The following is a 19,412-nucleotide window of genomic DNA, read 5'->3' as shown; positions in this document are numbered from 1 at the left end:
TACATACAAGGGTAATGAGGGAGAAAATGATGACATCTAGATAATGTGCATCCATTTTTCAAAAATCAGTTTTAATTGTTACATTCCAAAGAGGATATACGAAAGTTAGTCATCTAGCAACTGTATGCCTCTTAAGAGAGATGAACACAGAACCACAGATAGAAAAATACACCTAACTCCCAAGATGACAGGTGCTCAAGAAATTATGTGCCTTATACCATCAATCCAGATAGATGCAGAAAGATTTTTTATAATAAATATTTCATCATATACTAACTCCTGAGACTTTACCCATGAAAAGAGAGGAAGATTTCTTTTAAAAGAGGTATCATACACATACAATATATTACGCTTTTAAAGCAGAATAGAACAAAATGTCAACACTGTCTTGAAGTGTACTGCATTTGAGTTTATCTACATCACAGTCCTTCAAGTGTGCAGTTCAAAGAGTCAGTGTCCATTTAAGTTCTGCCTTATTTCTGCAAACACCACCTGACATACAAGCATCTTGAAAAGTACAAGTGCAAGAAACCAAATGATGAATACAGCCAATCAAAATTTCAATCTCTGACATGAAAACTGCACTGCAAGGTTTCAATTTCCGATACCTAGCATCAGCCTGCAGAAAAATCCAAGTGTATTTACAAAAGGTCTTTACATAAAGCAATTAGTGAGTTGTAAGTAGTTACTGTGTTCCCAGGTACTTTTAACCACATAAATAATAAAGAGAAATATACAGTTAAAAATCACCATAAAGTCACAACTGTAAATAAGGTACCACAGTAGCAAACAAAGCAAGCTATCTCAGGGTTTGTTTTCTTTTCAGTTTTATTAGTAAGAGACAACTGAAAATGTGAAGATTTCTAGCTTTTGGTTAACTAATTTCTTTTAACTGCTTCCACTTCAGTACATTCTTTCAAATTTTAAATACTTATATATATATATATATTTTTTTTCAAATCAGAAAAGAATCATTGAAGAAAACCCTTTTGAAGTGGTAGGTTCAGGAAGACAGAACTCAGTTCTTTCACTTAGTCTGCTTTACTTCTTGGAGTTACTGCTGAGAGAATTAACTCAGCACAACATGACGGTCAAAAACAGACTTGCGTTGCTCTTGGACCTGCAACTTCCAGCGCTGTTGGGCGTACTCCACTTTGTTCAATACATTGGCACGACTCCGAGAACGAGCTAACACATCATGAGCATTTGCAAATGGCTGGTGATCCTGGAACAGCAAAAATCCTTAGTTAGATCTCAATAGTTCTATCACGGAATTGCAGTAGATGTTCTATTTTGTTGGTGGTTTTTGGTTTTAAGGTAAAACAAGCTATTTTAACTAACTAGTCAGTCACAGTGACAAAGCAAGTATTCAAATAGTCAAAACTATACTTTTCATTCAAAGTAAACTCCACAGGTTTTCCAAATAGACCAAACTGCGTCACTGCAAAATCATAGAATGGCTTAGGTTGGATCGGATCTTAAATATCATTCAGCTCCAACCCTCTAACACAGGCAGGGTTGCCGTCACTAGACCAGGTTGCCTAGGGCCCCATCCAATCTAGCCTTGAACGTCTCCAGGGATGGGGCATCCACAGCCTCCATGGGCAACCTGTTCCCGTGTCTCACCACCCAGATGAGACCTTCATCCATGAGCATCTGCTGGAGTCAAATCTAGAAGAGACCCAGATGCCAGGACCCTCCTGTTATTGTCATGAACGTACTTTGTTTAATGTGACTTTAACGGTGAATTAGTTTTCTGCCAGCTCTCAGCCTGTTATTGTACAGCAGTTCAGAATGTTCATATAAAGATTGTATGTAAAACCAACACACTCCACTGTTTAGCAAACCAAACCTATTGTACCAAGCTGTCTAAAAGCAAAGTGTAAATACAGCTGTTTAAGTGACAGAGCTCAACAATAACTGAAAGCTTTTTTAATATTTACTCTGTCTGTTTTCCAACAATACCTGCAAAGCTCAGTTTTCTTCAAATAAATAAAAGCAAGTTATGAACAGTAAGAGTTGGAATTGAACTTCTTATTTGGCTGTCAAACTCTTTTGGACAAAGTCAGGTTTCTAAAGCTAGAATGGAAAGCGTTTCACGTAAAATACATTAAAAAATATCATAATTATGTCCCACATTAAATAGTTGTTTGCCCTTTTCTATGCATGTACCTCACAGTACTTTTTTGTTGTTGTTGTTTCATTATGCTTTTAAAGACATTGACGTGAATGGATACTGTATTTGTGACATAGTTCAGCACAGAGTAGCTCAGTGATGATTCTTAGCAGTAGAATGATTAACATTAAGGATATTAATGGATGTCTGCAAGTCCGAAAGGCACACATGGGCATCACTGGGCTAAGAAATACACTAAAAACAAGAGACAATCCCTGACTGAAAGAGCTATGAACGTACATAAAAGATTATGCAGTTGGATATATCTAGAACACTAAGTTCAAAGGTTACAAATCACTTAATCAATAGGTAAACAAAAATCACAACAGCAACACATTTCCACCATAAGATAAATGAAGGAAGGGATAGCATAAGATAAGCTAGATGGTACTGGCAAGATAGCTACTGTCAATTTTGATGTGAACAACATGAGGAAAAAAGAAAAGAAAAGCAAAGAGGTCTCCCAAAGTGGCTTATATTCATCAGTTGCCACTGCCACCAATGGGCAACAGGAAAAAACAAGCAAAGTGTAGCAAAAAAATCAACACAAATGGTATTTTCAGAGTGAGACAGAGATCAATGCTTTAAGAACTTGCAACAAAGGCAACAAAGGGAAGGCAACAAAGAAGGCAACAAAGGCAAAAAGTCATGAAGAACCTTCAGTTAATTCACATTCACTGTCACAGAGGAAGGGATGATGGGAAATGAGTAACATGAACTAAACAATGAGCTTAAGTGCTTTTTGTTCCAAGCACTGCTGCAGACATGAGCAGCAGTGACTCTACAAGCACACAAGGGTCCCAGTAAATTACAGCAAAACTTCAACTTGTAAAAAAAAAAAAAAAAAAAAGTCACAGGTATAGAGCTCAGCATTTACCACTACTGATGCCTTCACATCTATGAAGCTCCTGATGCAGCAGGCAGTCAGAACTGCACAGGGCTTTTCAATACATTTTGCAAGTGTTGCCATCATAGCTTTGTTTCACCATGAACAAACACATTTATCTCCTCCTATTAACTGCCTAAATAATTGAAGGAATGACAAAATATTCTTAACGCTAATAAATGCCGCAAATCATTCTGACTAGCTCCCATTTATTTCAATAGTACTTATTACAAAGCGTTTGTGCCTGCTGAAAGGCTGAGCTCAGGCAGATGGAAATCTTCCTGACTCGTAGACTTGGTTTGGTTTCGGAAATGCCAGCTAAGATTATTCTGCATCTGATGTGTACCTCACCAGTAGAATCAGTGCTGCTTAAAGACTCAGTATAGGATTTATCTCAACGCTGAGACTTCAAAATTGTTTTAACAGTTTGTATGATACAATACTGGCGCATTACCACCAACACGGCTCCTGTTTAGAATACTTACCCCACATTAGCTTGTAGCAATAACTTGACCAGACAAGCAGACTCATCAGCTTTACAGAACTCCTTAGAGCTGCACAGCCATAGTCCATATTTTTATACAATTCTAAGTCCATCTTCAACACAAAGATGCCCTATTCCCACCAGTCTTTCCTATCAACACTGATCAGGTACTAAATGTCTCACTGTTTCCAATGCAAGGTTTTGTAAGATCTTATGTTGCCTCCCTGTAATAGCACTTAAAAAAAAAAAAAGTTCCATTGTAGTTACAAGTCAAAAACACTATACTGGAGATGGGGAGGGCCAGTAAGGGAGAGAAAATAATTTTTCATCATTTGCCATTGATGGACTAATTCCCTTTTTTCTCCTGAAAAAGGCTGTTCTGATCTGTGGGAATATATTATATTATCACATTCCAGTTTTTAGTTGTAATACAAAGAAATTATTTTAGCATCAATCACTACATTTAGCATCAATAAATTCAAATTGAAGCAACAGAAGATGTAACCCCTCAGTATATACTTTCTTTTTGGAGAAGGAAATCTAAAATCGATATATATAAAACTATATAAAAGTTGATCTTTAAGAAGACCATATTGATTATGAGCACATCAGAATTTGTACCTCCTATATGAGTTTACCTCCTTTCCTCTATTCTTTCTCTGAGAAAATAATCTGCGTTTAGAGCTGGGGTAACAGAAGCAATCCTCATCTTACTACTTTCTAGCCCAGTGAAAAATGAAAGCGTGGCTTCACACAGTCATTATACAGCTTTCCAACTACAGCAGAGATCATCCTCTCCCTTCGGGAAAAGAATTTACACTGCCTTGCAAAAAAATGTTCCCAAATAATCATTTAACAATTAACCCACACATACACGCAGTTGGATAAACTCACCCCAATGTCTTCATCACTCTGTATGAGCTGTGAATGTCCAAAGAGACGTCTCTTCAGTATAGGTTCCACTAGTGTAAGGTACACCATGTATAGAAGAAGTAGGCCCAAAATAGACAGGTATATGATGATTGTAACCTGCACAACACAAACACTATTTGTCCCAGTTATGACATCAGCTCAGCAATCTCTCACCAGGCAATGAGGAAAAAAAGAACTGTACAGTCAAAGTTTGTGACGAGCCGGTCAATCTTCAGTAGTGTCACTATGACTTAAAATCCATGAACAGCAAAAAGCTGTCATCTATTAAATTGATATTACAAGGTTTTGGGGAAGACAGATAAATTAGCTTGAAACAAAGTCTCTCTTAGTGAGGCCTTGCTAAAATCCTATGCTCTCCTTCTTGAAAGAACTTGGTACTCTCTCACCTTTATCAAGACTACTGTTCTATTACAGTTAAACTGGTCACAAATTTTGGGGTTCCTGCATGGTCTCCATTCTTTAGCATAGATTTGCATTCAGTCACAGAGCTCACAAAGAAAAAGGGGAAGAACACAAAATCCTAGAAGATCTCCAAAAGAAGGAATCTGTATAATAGAAGAAAATATGCACCATATAATCTATTCACTCCAGTCAAGGGCTCCATGGCTCTAATAGGGTAAGTACAAAGAACAAAGGAATCATCAGCTAAAGCAAACATGATTGATTTTGCTCTTTGTAGCTTGCCAAGATAGAAAGTAAATTTACATCAAGCAAGACAGCTGAATAATGAGAGAACACACTAAGAAAAATATGAAGTCCAAAGCTTGACAAAATATCACAGAACACTCAGAATTTCAGCAAAGTATAAAGCTTAATCTCAAAACAGGATAACTTCAATGAACTTCTTAAGCTCACTCCTTCAGCTATGGCTCAATTCTACTAATACTACTCAAGATAAATTATGAACAGCTGACAAAAAAAAAACCCTTAAGACTTCTTTAGAAGAGTTTTCCCTTTAAAAAGAGTATTTATTTAAAAGACCATAGATATATTTACTATTCAGCTGAAGAATATATACCAACAGAATTACATGGTTTACCTTAATTGTGACAGAGCTTCTCTCTTCATATTTGCACTCACAACGTAAACAATATGCTTCTACATCAGGTCCAGGGACAGGCATAGGCTCAACCACATGAAGACAGTCACTGAAGAAAGACAGGAACAGCTCAATCAGTTGAGTCGGTTTTAGCTTACTTATTCCCTTATATAGACAGACCTCACATCTTCAGATACATACAGATCCCAGTTCCTTGTGCTGAGAATTCACCTCTGCTTAAGTTAGGCTATTCTAAACTGTAAGTATTGAAGGACTTTTTTTATTTTTAAATCACTACTCAATTATTTTTATTTAAATGACAAATTCATCTACTGACAAGCTGCTAAACAACTTAACTTTCTAACTAAACATGTTATTTTGACTGGAAATAAAGCTGCCAGCATAACAAGTCCAAGAATTTGAAACCCAGCACACATGCATCATTTGACAGTGACATCTCTTAAGTAAATCCCAGCTATTACATATTTTTTCCTCCTAATACTTAAAGAGTTTTATTCTGTTTTTCCAGTATCTGAAGGAAGATTAACCTCTCTTTGGTGTTTGTGAACAGAAGCTTTTTTTTTTTCTTACCATCACATGTTATAGGCGTTAAGGAAAAAAGCAGTCATCAGACGAGTTGTTTATTTAAGCAATAAGACTGTGAATAAACAGCATTCAGTTTTAAGCACTGGAACCAGACAGAAAAACATACTTTGACTTAAAAGCTTACAAAATCTAAGACCGTTCCCATACCAAGAAGCGTGGTTGACAACACTGTGAACATTCTACGCTTCAGTACTAAAACCCAGCTGCCATGATACAACAACTTGCACCACTACTTCCACCAATAACTTAGATAATTTGGGGGTTTTTTTGCTGACTCAGTTTGGTTATTCAGTTATTATCCCAAGCTCCCTGCAGAGCACTTATGGAACAAATTTCACTTAGATCCCGGTCAACTCAATGTCTGTGGAGTCAGAAGCAGGTAATGAAACAAAATGCCTGGTGTGATAGCAGCAGCTAACAATTCAACTCTATACCGGGCTATGTGAAAATGTTGCAAATCCACATGGACAGAAATCAGCTTCTCTCTTCCATTTTGTTGGTATTACTTCTTTATAACTAGAACTGTTGAGTGTCACATCACAATCTCAGGAGAGGCATGGAGGGCTAATTTTTTCCATTTATTTGACATCAGAATCACAATCTCCTCTGTAAAAGAGTGCTGCACTTCAGATGCAAAATCAAAAGTACATACAAGTTATGAACTAAGACATTTCTGTAAAGGTTATGTCAATACGCCGCTCAAGTAGAGAAGAAAGCAGGCATGCTGCTTGGGTACAGTTGGACATCTGTTATTGTGAATGTATCAAATAATATCAGCAAGCTTTTTCTCTAGTTCAGTGTTTCACATTACTATGGAGGATAAAAGCTCTCAGAATCTTAGTTTTTATTATATGTTTCCTTGGACCATGATTCCATGGCAATTTAAGAGGAATACATGGAAAAGGTAGATTCTTTTCTAAAGGGTGTTCCCACTCAACTGCCCCCATGTTAGCACCTTCTCCCTTGCACTCACAATAACTGCATCAAGGAAGCTTTTCTTCCTAGGGAACCTAGGCAAGTCAAAAGCACAGTTTCTGTTCAGCCTTCAGTTTATCCAGCAAAGCAGACAGGGTGTCTTCCCTCCCATCATGTCCATGACTATCATCACAGCAGTCAGTCTCTGGACATGAAATATCAACACATTTCTTTCAAAGTGGGTTATTTAAATGAATACCATGTAGGTGCTTAGGCTTCTACACAAGAACCTACAATGCTTGCCTAGTGTGTTGTTTGTCAGAACTGACTAGTCAGCAGTAGCTCCAAACTCTCAAATGGAGAATACTTCTATTGGTGTTGGAGCGCTGTCAGTTCATACTGACGTTAACAAAAGACATTGTTTGGCAGTCTGCAAGGATGAAAAAAAGGACCGCTCCAGCAAAAGAACTGAAACACCTAAATAAGAGTATCATTATGCAGGCTACAAGTTCGATACTAAAGATTAAATTTTCATTTTATGTCTGGATAAGCGGGCAGTAAGCGATCATACTGCATGTAACTCAAAAAGACTCTAAAAATTGATCTGGCTCTTGCCTCAGAGCAACAGATCTACGTGTCTGAAGGGCAGAGTGCATCACCCTGTCCTATACAATAACAAATCACTGGCACAGAGTGTCAGACTTGGGCTTCTGCATAAAATTGTCTACTTTGTTGCACATGACCTAGCAATAAAACCCTTTTAAAGTAGCAAGAACATAACTCAAACAAGAAGATCAAAGCCATGAAATATTCCCAGGTGGTCTCACAAGAAACAATCTCAAATGAAATTTAAGACAGAAAAATAGGTTTTAGAGATTCTGTAAGTACCATTTACCTGTCACCATGAAATTAGTCAAGACTTCAAAGCTAACTTTTCCTTCAATCACTGTCAATATGACTTAAAGTGAAACAAAGTCTTTTCAGACAGTAAGGCACATTCTAAGCAATGTCCACTGAAAAAATCCACTTCATTTGCAGAGGAGTAATAAGCAACAAAACTACTAACAGTGCTACTCTGAAATGCCAGCTGCAGCTGGAATTCTCTCAGTATGTTTCACTACTGCATTGACTATGACTAATTTGTCAGAGCAGGCCTAATAACATTAAGTGAGCCACATGGGACAAAACAGTAATTTAGATTAGACGGTATGCTTTATGTTCATTAATGTAGATCGAAATTTATGGTGTTGTTTCTCACAGTTCTTCTGTAAATAAGTCAAGTCATAGCTCTTAATACATATCTGTATCACTAACGTTATTCCTGTAATTATTTCAGTGGGACTACTAAGGGGCATGAAATGTTCATAATCAAGTTGCTAATCTGCTGCTATTCAACAGACTAAAAAGTCTTGTATTAATTCTTGATATATAAGAGTTGTCAATGTATCAAAATGCATTTTGCACTCTTGTAGGTTGACTCAACAATTCCTGAGCACTTCAGACCTCGGAGCAACTCCAAAATATACTGTTTTAAATCACTGCTATTTCCCTTTCTTCCCTAGCTCCTCATTCCTGCCCATGCATACTGGTCCTCAGCTCAGCTGAAATCTGACAGATGCCATGGCTAGTCTAAGCAATACAACAGAACACATTGCCAAGACACAGAAAAGCAAGATTTCTCTCTCTATATGGGAGAGAGGATGTGCTGCTAGCTATAGCACACTCTCTGATTGTGATCTTGAGGAACAAATCTCCAAAACAATCTCTAACTGATAGGCCTGGTTTCAAGAGCAGAGAAAGAGGAGAGAATAATCCCTGTCCTAATTCAACAGACACACTTTTTCACCACGATACCACTTCTGGTCACTGAATTCACATTACAACACCCCTTTCCCTTCTACTATTTCCAAGTCTTATGCAGTAGAAACTAATAACATGCAAACAAGCAATCCAAAATAGAAGACGGAGAAAAAACAGGGATTTCAAGCCTCATCTCTTTTGATAGCTGAATTCTGAAATGCTTTCAAAAGCAAAGGCCCAATAAGTTGCACAAGAGATGCTCTTGGCACCATTACAGGATGCTTACAGATAATCACACTCTTTATAATTTCCGATGATAAACTCACCAGTCCTTCTGCGAAACGTTTTTATTGTAGATATGGCCCGAGTGGTCTTTGTAAGGGGGGCAGATGCATTTACATCGGACGTCCTCCGAATTCTGCAAAGCAAACCACACGCCGTTCGTCAGAACGCATAAAGCACCGAGTTTATGTCATACACGAAGAACTGAAAACAAACTACCTTCGCAGATTTATCTCAAGAGTTTAACACAATTACCGGAATAAATAAGTAAACAGCACTCTCCACACCCGCTCCTCCCCGCTCACCTTAGCCTGAGCGCCCAGCCCCGCCAGCACGGCCAGCAGCCCGCAGAGGCACAGCCAGCCCCCGAGACGGGCCGCCATGTCGGCCCGGGGCTCCTCGCCGCTCCGCACCGCCTAGCCGCTCCGCCGCGCCGCCGCCATCACTTCCGCCTTCCGCCCGCCCGCGTCAGGCGCTGTCCGCCCGTGATCACGGCCCGCGGGAAGCTGCGGCAGCGCCGCGTGGTTCCGAGCGGAGCAGGACCCGTGTTGATTTACATAAACGGCGTTTATTTAACAGTGTTTCTGTTAACAGGAGGCACAGCCAGTGTTAAAAAGCATACAGGGTTTAACGAGTTAGTAAAATACAAAAATAATAAAGAAGTATGAAATAGAAGCCGGGCCTCATCTGAAACCGTGAACAAACACTCTCGGCTCAGAACAGCTTCCAGTGCTTGTGTGTCTGCTGAGAGTGCGAATGTAACGGCGCCTGTGTCTGCCCGGGGCGCTGGGGGTGCTTAAGGTCTCCCTGCACCCCGTTTTCACAAGCGCTACAGAACATCCTCATCACACGATATTGAAAATAGACACACAACAATGCTTGGGGTTTTGTTTTTCTTTATTAAAAACAACGACAACAACATGCTGTCCCAGGGCCAGTGAGCCAGTCTGGCTCCGTCCCATGCCTGTCCCATGGGCAGACATGTCTGGCACAGCATCAGGCGCCTGGAGGGAGGCCTGTCATGGGGAGTGATAACAAAACAGTTCTTCTGGCAGCTGTACTGGAGCTTTCCATGCTTTTCCCTTCCATATTCCTATGCTGTTTCTAGCAGGGGTTGCCGCATCACGCCCCTTGTTACTTAAGATGGCAGAGATGGCTGGGGTTGCTGCTTTTTTGCCCCTAAGATGGCAGAAGTCACAGGGGTACGCGTGCCCTCCTACCTAAGATGGCGGAGGTGGCAGGGATGGTCATGGTTGGCTCCTGTGTTAGATAAGACAGCAGAAGTGGCAGGGTTTGCTGTGTTGTCCCCACAGCTGCTTAAGATGGCGGAAGTGGCAAGGATTGGTTTCTCTTTTTACTTAAGATGGGTGGGATTGGTGCTCCTTGCTACTTAGTTTACTTGGCAGGAGTTGGTGTCCCCTACTTGAGATGGCAGGAGTGGTGGGGCTTGCTGTGTCGTGTGCTTAGTTACTTAAGCTGGTGGAGGTTGCAGGGCTTGGTGCCCCCTGGTACATGAGATGGCAGTGGTGGCATGGTTGTTGTGTTCTGCCTCTTGGTCCTTAAGATGGTGGAGGTGGGTTTCAGGGGCACGTAGTGGGGCTGAGGGAGAGGTAAGTAGGGCGCAAGGGGCAAGGAACTTCCCTCTCTGCAATGAGGAGACAGGAAGAACACAGCACACAACCCATAGAGCTGCCTGTGGTGCATCCTTTTGACCTACCAAGCCCAGCTGCACCCAGGATTACCCAGGCTTTTGGAGCATGCAGGAGATTTGCATTTGCCTCTGTTGTTGGCAGCAGACCAAACCTGAGCTATGTGGAATGCAACCTTCTGGGCATACTGTCCCTCAGGATAGGGAACAAATCATGATTATGAGCCAATATCTAAACACAGTTTATGTATTCTTAACAGGTCCATTGTCAACTCCATGTAGAGTTTGACAACATGACAGCCTGCCAACAACAAGTTGGGATAATCCTCTCCAACAAACATCCTGGATGCTTTCCAGAGTAAGTGAGGATAGGTCAAGACAGAGTCACATTTTCCATAATGCCTACGGCAGGGCTTTTTTTCAGAAATTTCCCTGTAGTTTGTGAAGCGAATTGTGAAGGATCACAGATCACTTGGTGACAGAGAACATATGGACCATGTATAACATAACACATACTCATTCTCCTAGCTCTTTTCTCTCTCAAAACATATGAAGTTTGTTGTATTCACGCATGCCGGTCTGTGGCACCAAGTGTATTTTTTTTTCATGTAAACAGGCTCTGACAAACTGCAGAACTTACTTAACTGGTTCTGTTAAAGCTGAACTTAAAATTCGTGTTGCTCATCCCTGTAAAGCACATTATAGAATGGTCAAAAAATGCAAAAGTATTGAAATGTATTAAGAGCAATAATAAGTGGCATGAGACATGCAGGTTACATATAATCAAGTTTATCCATAACTGAACACACAAAGGCAACTTATTCAAATCTTAACATTTTATAGACAGACAGATATGCCTCTGGGAAAATTTCTCTGAAACACTGCAGTGTTCCCTATTTTTCATATGCTTGTGAATTATTTCCATTTAAGAACAGTGTTTACTTTCAGAAGGGCAATAAATGGTCTTCAGAAGGAGTGTTTTTGGATGCAGTCTCTTGAGACCTGGAGATGAAGCAATTTTGAAGTTTTCCCTACTTGGGTAGGAAAACTCCAAAAACCACCTGATGCTGCTAGGACTGGATCCAACTTGCTTCTTGCACATGAGCCAGTGCCAAGCCATGGAAACTGTTCACATTTGTTTCAGATTCTTTGGCACATTTCACAAAGGAATAGGAGACTGCACATTTTAGCTAATTTTCATGTCCCCCTTCCCTTGCCTGTCTCTTTTTATCTTTCTTACATCCATTTGCTATCCTAAATGACTGTATTTGCAACATGGTATATAATCAAAAGTTGCTCTGTTCCCTCTCTCTTTCCTCAGGCTCCATTAGGTGACTGTAATTTCATAGGAATTAAAATAATCCTTTTCATATAGATTACTTCTCAATTGTACTATTATACCTTGTTTTAATACAGCGAATTGTGTAATGCTAACAGTGCATCAGACATCTTAATAAATGAGCTTGAGTTACTATGGAAACACAAAACACCTTTGTTTAAAATTCAGTGATAATTGCCCCTAAAGTCATGTAGCGAGTATACATCAGATTTCAGCCTTAGCTAAACAATTCATCTTTTGAATGACTGTATCTGCAGCAAAAGTGTTTTGAAGCATGAAGGTGGCTCAGTGTCTTCCTAGCCACCCACGCTCATAGTCTGTGATTGGCAAATCTACTGCTGAGTTGAAAAACATGCTGAATCTTTAGAAAAACATAGATGAAGTTTTAAGCAGATGTAAATAATGCGCAGCTTCACTGCGTATGGAGCACCTCAGTGTAGGAAAAGATTTCTGATAGACTGAGACTAATTTTCTAACACCCTCAAAGATTTCTAATATACAGTCAATAAAAACCCTATTTTAGATAGCTGAAGAAGATTTTGGGACCTTCGTGCCCTTTCTGGGAGCTTCCTCAAAGCCAGGGATACCAAAACAAAAAGAAACAGGATCTTGTGTTCTTGGTGTAAGAGGGCGTAAACACCTTTTCTAGAAGAATCATCATTTTTTTTTACCCTAGAAAATAGTAAGCAGTGATTTAGTAAGAAAGATTGATGTATTAATCCTTAAGAAAAAAGCTTTTCTTTTAACAATTAGATTTTTTTCAGGGGGGTTATTTATTTATTTATTTTTCAGCATACCAGTATCAAAAGCAGTACTACTAAATCACTGTAAATTCAACATGTAAACAAAGGGTGATTCTCAGGGGGAAAAAAAGAAAAGAAAAAAAAAAAAAGGTTACCCAATCTGTAAAAGTGTTATTTTCAGCTGCTCTTCAGCTTTGCAATCTTCCAGAAGGAATGAAGATGAATTTCTGTCTTCAGGAGAGCTCTCCAATGTTTCTCTGCGGGGTCTGAGCCTTAGTGGAGTGCAGTCTGCCTCCTGCGCTCCTCACTGGGTCCTTAAGAGATAAACTCTCTTCAAGTTAATGCATCTGAGCTTTCACATGTTATTAACATAAAATGTGCTTTAATAATAAGATCTGCTTTGAGACTCACAACAATGAGCTGGCCTCTCTAAACTAAACATTACACTTTTCCATTTGTACATGTTGGATTAGAAGCATTTTTTGTTATAATTTGGTAGCTTCTGTCATATTTGTTTTCATCATCAGGACTCGCACAGCTAGTCCCCCAGCAGCTAATGGCACTCCTTTTGATAGTTCCAAGGCTCTGCTTCAGAGGCTTGCTCCAGAGACATGTCCTTTCTGCTCAGTCATTGTATAGATATATTTTATGCAGAGCTTTGTGTTTCCAGGCACTGTATGCACAGAGTATTTGTCTGCTCTTCCTTTTCCATTGCAGCATCCTTTCCAGAACTGCCCCATCCCATAGCAAGCAATGCACTAAGCCACATCTTTATTCCTCTTTATTGTGCTGCACTCATTCACATTCAAATAAGAGTATTTTAAAACCTTTTGTCTGTAGAGTAACTTCATGCAATAAGTGGTAACAACATTGGACTCGCTGTGTCAAGCAATTTGTGCAGTGTTTGCTTCACACTTTGCAAATAAATGGGCACTTTGTGTCACTGGATATTCCTCAGGTCAGGTAGGGCAGGCAATATTGATGATAATTTTAATCATTTACGGTATGATTATTTCTTACTAACGCAAATTACCATCTTTTCATATCAGTTTATCCTATTCACATTCAGAGCTGGCCTGCTTGCTCTTCTCAGCTGGGAAAATCTTTTCATTATCAGTGGTTATATAAAAGAGTAATCTGAAGGGATTATGTAAATGAGTAATTGAATCAGCACTGTTGCAGTCACTGCCAACGTGAGAGCAATGTGACATTTGCCCAGAAAGAAAAATGAAATAAATACGGATTCTCTTCTGTCTATTCCTTATATTCAGTTAAAAATTGAAATGATGGCAGTACTTGTTGTTATAGCAGCCTTTACTCAGCAATGAAGTGTGGGAAGCAATTAATTACAATGTCAATTGCTCTAGGCTAATGAGAGATTCACCTGCTAGCAGATTGGTAATCAGCATCTATTCGAATACGTTCTGTCACTAGTACTGCATCTCTTAAATTGCGCAGTGCAAATTTCTCTCATGAGGTTCTGTCTGGGGCCAAAGCCTATGTGGCTCTGCTCATGTTAGCTGATATTCTGCTCTAATGGTCGTTGGTCTCTGCAGAATGCAAAGAGAAATCGATGCCGGTGGGTGAATGGGGCAGAAGGTTTGCAATAAAAGCAAGCTTCCTAAATATAGCTTATCTCACAGACCCATTACATTACGGTAATGCAACGTAATGGCTAGTGGCTTCCTTTTGTAATGGAGACATTATTTTGCAGTCTGCTGGTAAAAGTTATGTAAAACCTTTCACAACATAAATATATGCATATGGAAAGTACAGGCTGGGCAAATTGTGTTTAACTCTACATTTCTATATTTGAATTGATATTTGTGATGCAAAGAAAATGGAGGGAAGCGCTGAAGGAGCTCTGCATTTATTTTATCTTTCTGTTCCAGTGAATCTGCTTGACTTTTCTCTGGGCTGTAAGACTTCAAGGTCCTTCTCCATTAATACAAGATCAGCCTGTCTTTGGGCACACAAAAGCATTATATTAGTGGCAGCTGGCTCCCCATATTTTGCATGTGGGGAGAATGCAGTGTTATGCGTATAATTTCAATGTGTCATATGTCATGTTCTTATCAATGTAATTACTGGTGCATGGGCCTTCCTTCACCAAAGGAGATATGCTGCAAAGACAAGGTTAGCAGCTTGTGGATGAGAAGGAGCTTCAGCTCATTAACCACAGTCTATAAGTCCACAACTCTGCCTTCAGCACTTGCAGAATGAAGAACAAGTACTGCATTTGTTTATTTAATCCAACATTTCTGCACAGTGTGCATAGAAACACCACAGCCAGTGAGAAATATATTAGAGATAATGTAAGGCTAAGGTGACAACACAATTACAGACCTCTTTGTAGTAAACTTTGTTGTAACTTTTTTCAAACTTGTTGCTAAGTAGAGGGGCTTTAATCAATAACCTCAACGCATAACCAGGAAACCTTTCCACGTGTTGGCTCCATTTTCTTCCCTTGCCTGCTATTTTGGTCACTTTTCCAATGCACACTCCATCCCTGGATGGATGTGGCCTCTCATTCACACTTCAGTGTCAATAGGAAATGAGGAGCATATGCTCAGCATCTTGCTGGACCAGGCCAGCAGCAGAAATGCGGTTACACTACAGATGCCTGCTTTAATTAGGAGCTCTTTACTTTGTCAGCAGACCTAGGCAAGTAAAATTACAGCTTGGAGGCAATGAATTGCATTTGGCTTTTTTTACCCTTTTTTCAGCTAGGATTTTCAGCCTTTCTCAGATCTGGTCATACTTTTTGCATTTGATTCTATTTCACTGGTCTCTGTGGTGCAGTGTTAATAATATTATTTGTTTATTTATAGATATATCATTCTATATAACCGTAAGAGCAGGAATCTCTGCATTCTTCTTCACCCAGGTAACTGTTCTTAACCATTGCTTATCCCCAGCAACTACAGCATCACATAAAGTATTCTCTGCAGGCATAAAGAAGTTTCTAAAAACTCCACTTATGTGGACCTGCACAGGAGAGATAAGTTGCATTCAAAGGAGCATTGTGCAAAGGGGTTCAGATACTTCAGAAGACCACACATATTGACACTATGGCAGCATTTTGTATTCTTAACATGTTCACTGTAGTGACATACACATTGGTCTACACTCTTTGCCTTCTGCCATTAATCGTTGTGGATGCCAAATTAACAGGCTGTTGAAATGTGCACAGTGAAAATCAAGTGAAATCATCCAAGTAAGCAAGGACTCCAGTAACTGCTCCTTAACCTTGTTTCAGAGGGTTCTTAGAGGAGATGGTCGTTTCACCAGATATTTTTAATGTCAGCCCTTTTCCTCTGAGATCCATGTCTAGGTGCTCACTCAGTTGATGTAAATACTGCCCTTTGGATTTCATTCAGATCAAATCTCAGCTAGGGAAAACCTGATGGCTGGCTCTCCTCGTGCTGCTGAACAGCATTGATTTTGTGCCACCACATTACCAGAGCTTGTGTAGAAGACGAGGTGCCCTAGTTGCACCGTTCCCATGACAACACTCTGCAAAGCAGCTCCCTACCAGCTTCCCCGGCTGCTTCATTACATCTGACTGCTGTGCCAGAGAGCAACTTCCAACCCCAGTCAGCGCCTCTTCTTCCAATTAATAAAAAGTGTTTTACAAGGAAAAAAATATCTGTTTGAAAGAGAAGTGTTCTGATTGTCAGAGTACAAAACACAGAACTCCCCACCACTCAAACATGGAGAGCACAGCTGGGTTTAGTTTGCTGCTTTGCACTGTGCACTGCTATTCGGTAAGGTAATTGGGAATGACTGCTGGTTTAGCTCCAGGGCCTGCATTTGTTTTCACTGGTGCTGGGTACAGTGTGCCTGTTTCTTCATATGTGCTGAAGTGAATTAAGATATAACAGAACTTCAAGGAACTCCTGATTTCATGCACTGGAAGGCAATGACTTGCTGGGATTAATTATAGCAGAGAGGTAAGTCTGGCTTTGTTAGGGGTGAACATCATCCCAAAAGCTGCACACCTCCTGGCTGTGCCCAGCAATGAGGCCTTGGCGAGTGCAGCAGGAGCCCAAAGGGCCTAACACGGGTGAGTCAGCCCAGTGGCTCTGCAGGCTGCAGCCCAGGGAGCTGATGCTCTTGGAATGGGGAGTGGGGATCATATAGATGAATTCAGGGCATTGAATCTGGGTGGCAGTGGAGGAAACAAGCTGAGGTTTCCTGTCTGCCAGTCCAGTGCTATAGTGAGTTGAAGGGGCACTGCAGCTGTGGCAGCAATCTAGACCCTCCACATGCTGCAACCCTTTGAGCATCCCTTGCCCTGCACCTCTGCGACCATCCCTCATGTGACCCAAAGGCCTTGCACACCCTCAGTGCAAAGCTGCCCCCACCTCTCCCAGCTCTGCACAAGATGTTTCCTGCACCACATCAGAGGGTGCTGGAAGGCCCCTTATATGACAGCACATGACCTCTCCTGGGCATGTACTCCACCAGCAGTAGCCGAGCTCATCGTGCCCTGGCTGCTGTGGCTGGGTGGTTAGAAAGCAGGCTGTATGCTGTTAGTTCAGGGTGCCCAAGCTCACAGGAAGCCCCTTGTGCCACTTGCTGACTGCAGCATGCATACTTTGGGTCGCGTTATTCAGCATTGTCTGGCCCAAACATCTCTGTGAGCTCAGCAGTATCCTGCACATTACCTTTCACTTAATTCAGTTACTGGTTAATCTACTGTGCTGTTTTATTTGATCTGAGCCTCAAAGAACAAATCATGTGTGCTGCAAATTACACAATGTCCATCATTAACTTCAAGCAGGTGCTGAGGAACAATTAGATCACCGTCTGCAGTAGCTTCCACTTAACTAAGAAAAGACAACTCTAAGTAAGACAGATGCAGAGAGAGCCCAAAGATTACTCACACTGATAATGAAATATTAATCAAACATCATTAGCAGTCTGCGGAGAGCACAGTACATCATGTGCTTCTGGGCGTCCTTTGCCAGCCAAGAGCACCCACCAAGGGTCCCTTACTTCAGGAGCAGAAATCAGCTCTGCAGCTTCAAGGAAAAGATCGCAATTTGGAGCATTTTCCAGACTGAGTGATGTGGCTTCTACATCTACCTAAGTACAGTTTGCATTTCAGACAGGCAGCATTGTGCTCACAGAGGAGCAGAGGGCAGGGCTGATTATTGCCAGTGTTTTCAAATGGATTATTTTTGCATGCAGCTTTTTATGCTCAAGTTCCTTCATTCTGCTCTCCTGACTGCCTTCCTCACTAGCCATGAGGTCCTAATTTTAACTCATCAGCCTGGAGGGTGAGTCGGTTCTGCTTATATGGTGTCTAATGAAGCCCTGACTGGACCGATCCCCTACACAGGATCTTCTCTCATTAATTGTAAGGCACCAAGCAGGTCACTGGAAGGTGGCTCGTGACCATAATACCACACGAATCAGTGGGCAGAAAGGGCTGTGTGCAGACACTTCCTTGCAAAACAGTATGATCTTGGGTGGAACAAATTTTTATCTAGGAAAACGCTAAGATGTAAATGCCAAGTTGATTAACCCTCATACATAACTTGCTTTTAAAACTACATGGCCATCTCCTTTGGGAGGAACAAAATCCTATTTTTGCCTTCTGTGAGCCTGAAATGTCACTGAATCCTGAACCAGGAAGCATCATAATGCTTTCAGTACAGAGACACTCTGTAAGTAAAGAGTTTAAAATCCACACATTCCCTCTTTGAACTCCTGGACCAGGACAACACAAAGGGGCACGGTGCTCTGCTGTACTGGGTTCCCAGCCCCTCACACCACTATGACCCAGTGTCCCTGCAGCACCAGCTCTGAGCCATGCTTTGTATCCTTAGGGCTTTCTCACTCCCTCTGTGACCAGCACAGGGACCAACAAAACCCTGATCTTTGCTTGAGTCCAGATCTCTGTCGGCCTGAATAAAGGCACGTCAGTGGGCTCACTGTGCTCATGCTGAACCTCATACTCTGCTCAGGTACACCCTTTGGATGTAGGAAAGAGCAATGAGTCACTCTCAGGAACATTTTTTCTTTTCTAATTAGTAGCCAGAGCCTCCCACTGTGGCCCAGTTCCTCACACAGAGCTGTTTGCCCTTGGAGCTCTCATACATTCCCCGTGAGTCAGTGTGTTTTGCAGTGATGGAGTGCTGATAACTCCCCATGCTCCATCTGAGATGTTTGTGGAGGAACAGAGCACTGAGGTTTATAGTAACACGTACAAAAATATGTATTTTTTTTTCTCATTGAGAACATCATTCTCCATATTGCCACTTCATTTAAGCAGTCTGTTTCCACATTGCCTTGGCCTGCATTGCTGTGAAGGCACTCTGCAGCTGGGAAGGCCTGGGATACGAGGTGGCAGTTGCAGGGCATGGCTGCCACTGCCAGCTCCTCTCCTCTCGTGTTCCCCAAGTGGTTCTCTTGATGTGACATCCTGTTATTTGTGAGTCCCTGGTATTTTTAGGCTCTTGATTGTCTTTTCTTCCACTTTGAGAACATCCTGGGGAAGTGGCAGCACCACTCCAGTAGCAAAATCAATAAATCAATGGCCTTTTTAGCTAT

At 41.0% G+C, this 19,412-nt stretch overlaps 1 protein-coding gene across 1 annotated transcript; it reads right to left on the bottom strand.

Moving 5' to 3' along the window:
* Positions 53–9,593, bottom strand: TMEM9B (TMEM9 domain family member B). Its single transcript, XM_021402328.1, has 5 exons — positions 9,427–9,593; positions 9,166–9,257; positions 5,519–5,627; positions 4,441–4,575; positions 53–1,225 (listed from the first exon to the last, which is right to left on the bottom strand). Exons 1-5 carry the CDS (start codon positions 9,502–9,504, stop codon positions 1,070–1,072), a joined length of 570 nt encoding a protein of 189 aa, XP_021258003.1. The 5' UTR covers positions 9,505–9,593; the 3' UTR covers positions 53–1,069.

This window comes from Numida meleagris, chromosome 6, assembly GCF_002078875.1.
Source record: "Numida meleagris isolate 19003 breed g44 Domestic line chromosome 6, NumMel1.0, whole genome shotgun sequence".
Classification (NCBI taxonomy): Eukaryota; Metazoa; Chordata; class Aves; order Galliformes; family Numididae; genus Numida; species Numida meleagris.
The sequence above is the reverse complement of the archived record's forward strand: the minus strand, read 5'-3'. Positions and strand labels throughout refer to the sequence as shown.